The sequence below is a fragment of the Nanorana parkeri genome, unplaced genomic scaffold (genome assembly GCF_000935625.1).
Source record: "Nanorana parkeri isolate BGI_ZX_2015 unplaced genomic scaffold, ASM93562v1 scaffold3908, whole genome shotgun sequence".
NCBI lineage: Eukaryota > Metazoa > Chordata > Amphibia > Anura > Dicroglossidae > Nanorana > Nanorana parkeri.
The window spans coordinates 23627-25757 of record NW_017310175.1 but is presented as its reverse complement, the minus strand read 5'-3'; the positions used below and the strand labels follow the sequence as shown (position 1 = coordinate 25757).

General features: G+C 54.9%; 1 protein-coding gene across 1 annotated transcript in view; it reads right to left on the bottom strand.

Moving 5' to 3' along the window:
• Nucleotides 1-1959: 1959 nt before the first annotated feature.
• The window catches only part of SLC12A8 (solute carrier family 12 member 8), a gene marked incomplete at its 5' end in the record, with an annotated part of 23793 nt that continues 23621 nt past the window's right edge, over nucleotides 1960-2131 (bottom strand). The window contains one exon of the mRNA XM_018575421.1: nucleotides 1960-2116. Within this exon, the coding sequence (XP_018430923.1) occupies nucleotides 1973-2116 (144 nt within the window). The remainder of the gene's footprint in view (nucleotides 2117-2131) is intronic.

The following is a 2131-nucleotide window of genomic DNA, read 5'->3' as shown; positions in this document are numbered from 1 at the left end:
TGGGTGTCCCATTCATTGAATGTGCTCATTCAGAGCAAAGTGACAGGTTCTCTTCATTATAACTCCCCCCTCCCCGGGCGGGAATTGCAGATAATAAACTCCAACTCATCAATAAAATGGTAACAAATAAGAATCTTATCAATAACAACAAATTCTCCCATAAAGACCCGCCCTGTCGCATTGTTAACCCGAGGACCCGCCCTCTCAAATTGTTCTCCCGAGGGCCCGCCCTCTCAAATTGTTCTCCCGAGGGCCCGCCCTTCCGCATTGTTCTCCCGAGGACCCGCCCTTCCGCATTGTTCTCCCGAGGACTACCGATACCAGAAGTCCTACTAAGCAAACCAGACCAGGTGACAAGGAAGGATGGAGCGGCTTTCTGGCCAAACAAGGAAGCTAGGGGGCGGGCAATGACTCGCCACCTGGCTTCCTGATTGGCCGGGAAGCCGCCTCTTCCCGGCCAATCAGGAAGCCAGGTGGCGTGGAATGACTCGCCGCCCAGCTTCCTGATACCGCAAGTTTTGGCATTGGGAGCATTTGGGCGAGTACGAGCCCAAAAACTCGGTATTGGCACTGATACCGATACTTGCATTGGTATCGGTTCAGCCTTAGTATGTATGTATGTGAGATAGGGTCCTTAGATTGTAAGCTCCTTGGGGGCGGGGACTGATGTGAATGTGCAACTATGTAAAGCACTGTGTAAATTGTCGGCGTTACATAAATACCGATAATTAATAATATCATAAATCCCCTCCCCCCATTAGACATCATGAGATGGATCACGGACATGCGTCCAGCCGAGGTCAGACGACACAAGAGCTGTAGGCGCGGTGGGCCGGCTCCCGCAGGAACGGTATACACAAATCACACAAAGCTGGAGTCACACTTTATTTTGCACGGCAGAGAATGGAACACGGGTGTAAATATTCCGCCCGCTCCCCCCCCCGCCCACCATCGGCCAACTCCGCCTCCTATACCACTGGGCATGTGACCGAGCTGGTGCAGCAGTTTCAGGGTTAAACGTCTCTCCTTCGTAGATGCCCCGGGACAGGTCGGGGGGTCACTATTTGGCACACAGAATTAACAGTTGGACCCCCCCTCCCCCGGCTCTGTATACGGCGGCCGCGCACACACAATGATCCAAAACGAATACTACTGACTTGCAGCGCGAGGGATTCGGAGCGAAATTAAAGGGGAAGAGACATTTTATATCCATTCCGGGGAACTTGCCGGATCTCTCCAGGCAGTGCCGGATTTTTTACTGGCTCATATATGACTGAAGTTTGAGGTTATTTTGCACCATCAGAGCCGTGGGGGATGGGGGGGTGTACACATAAACAAGTCCCCAGACATGGCGGTGGTGCCGCACGGGATGGAACGGCTCCGTCCTCTCTGTGTAAAAACAGTTTTTGGGGTCCGTGTGGTTGTGTGTGTCAGTAGAGTCCAACGATGCCGCATTCCCCAGAGTCACCTCTATGTCATGGGACACTCTGCACCCCTCGCCTCCCTTCCGATGTACATGGGCTGCACTTCTCCCCTTCAGCCACTAGATGGCGCTGTGCATGTAGAAGGAGCACCAATAGGAGAGGACGCAGCGGAAATGCTGAGGATGCCGATTTATTGAACTCCTTGCCTCCCTCCCCCGCCGGAGTTCCAGCGAGCCAGATACTGGAAATCGAATGTTTCCGAATGTCGGGAGTCCAGGGGAACCGGTCTGCACATTCGGGTCACACCGCAGCAGACACAGTCACCGGAGGTCCATTATAATCTGCGTTTATCTCCGGTGTACGCACAGCGCTAGAAGTTCGTCATTGAAGAATCTGCCCCAGCGGGGGGTTCACTATCAGAAGTCTGTGACAGCGGCGGACACGGAGGCCACCCAACGCCGCGTCTTCACCGCGCCTCACGTGACCTCCCCGATTCAGCAGCGCGCGGTTCTGTGCCGTACGGACTCGCGGTCAGCTGACCCCCGGGACTAGTTGAACTGGTTTATGAAGTGCCCTCTGCTGATCACCGACGAGTGGTGGAAGCGGCCGCGAGAGGCAAAGTCCTCGTTCTCCTCCGTCAGCTGCGTGGTCTCCATACCCACAGAGCCAAACGTCGGGGTCACCACATAGCGCTCCCCCAGGGTGGG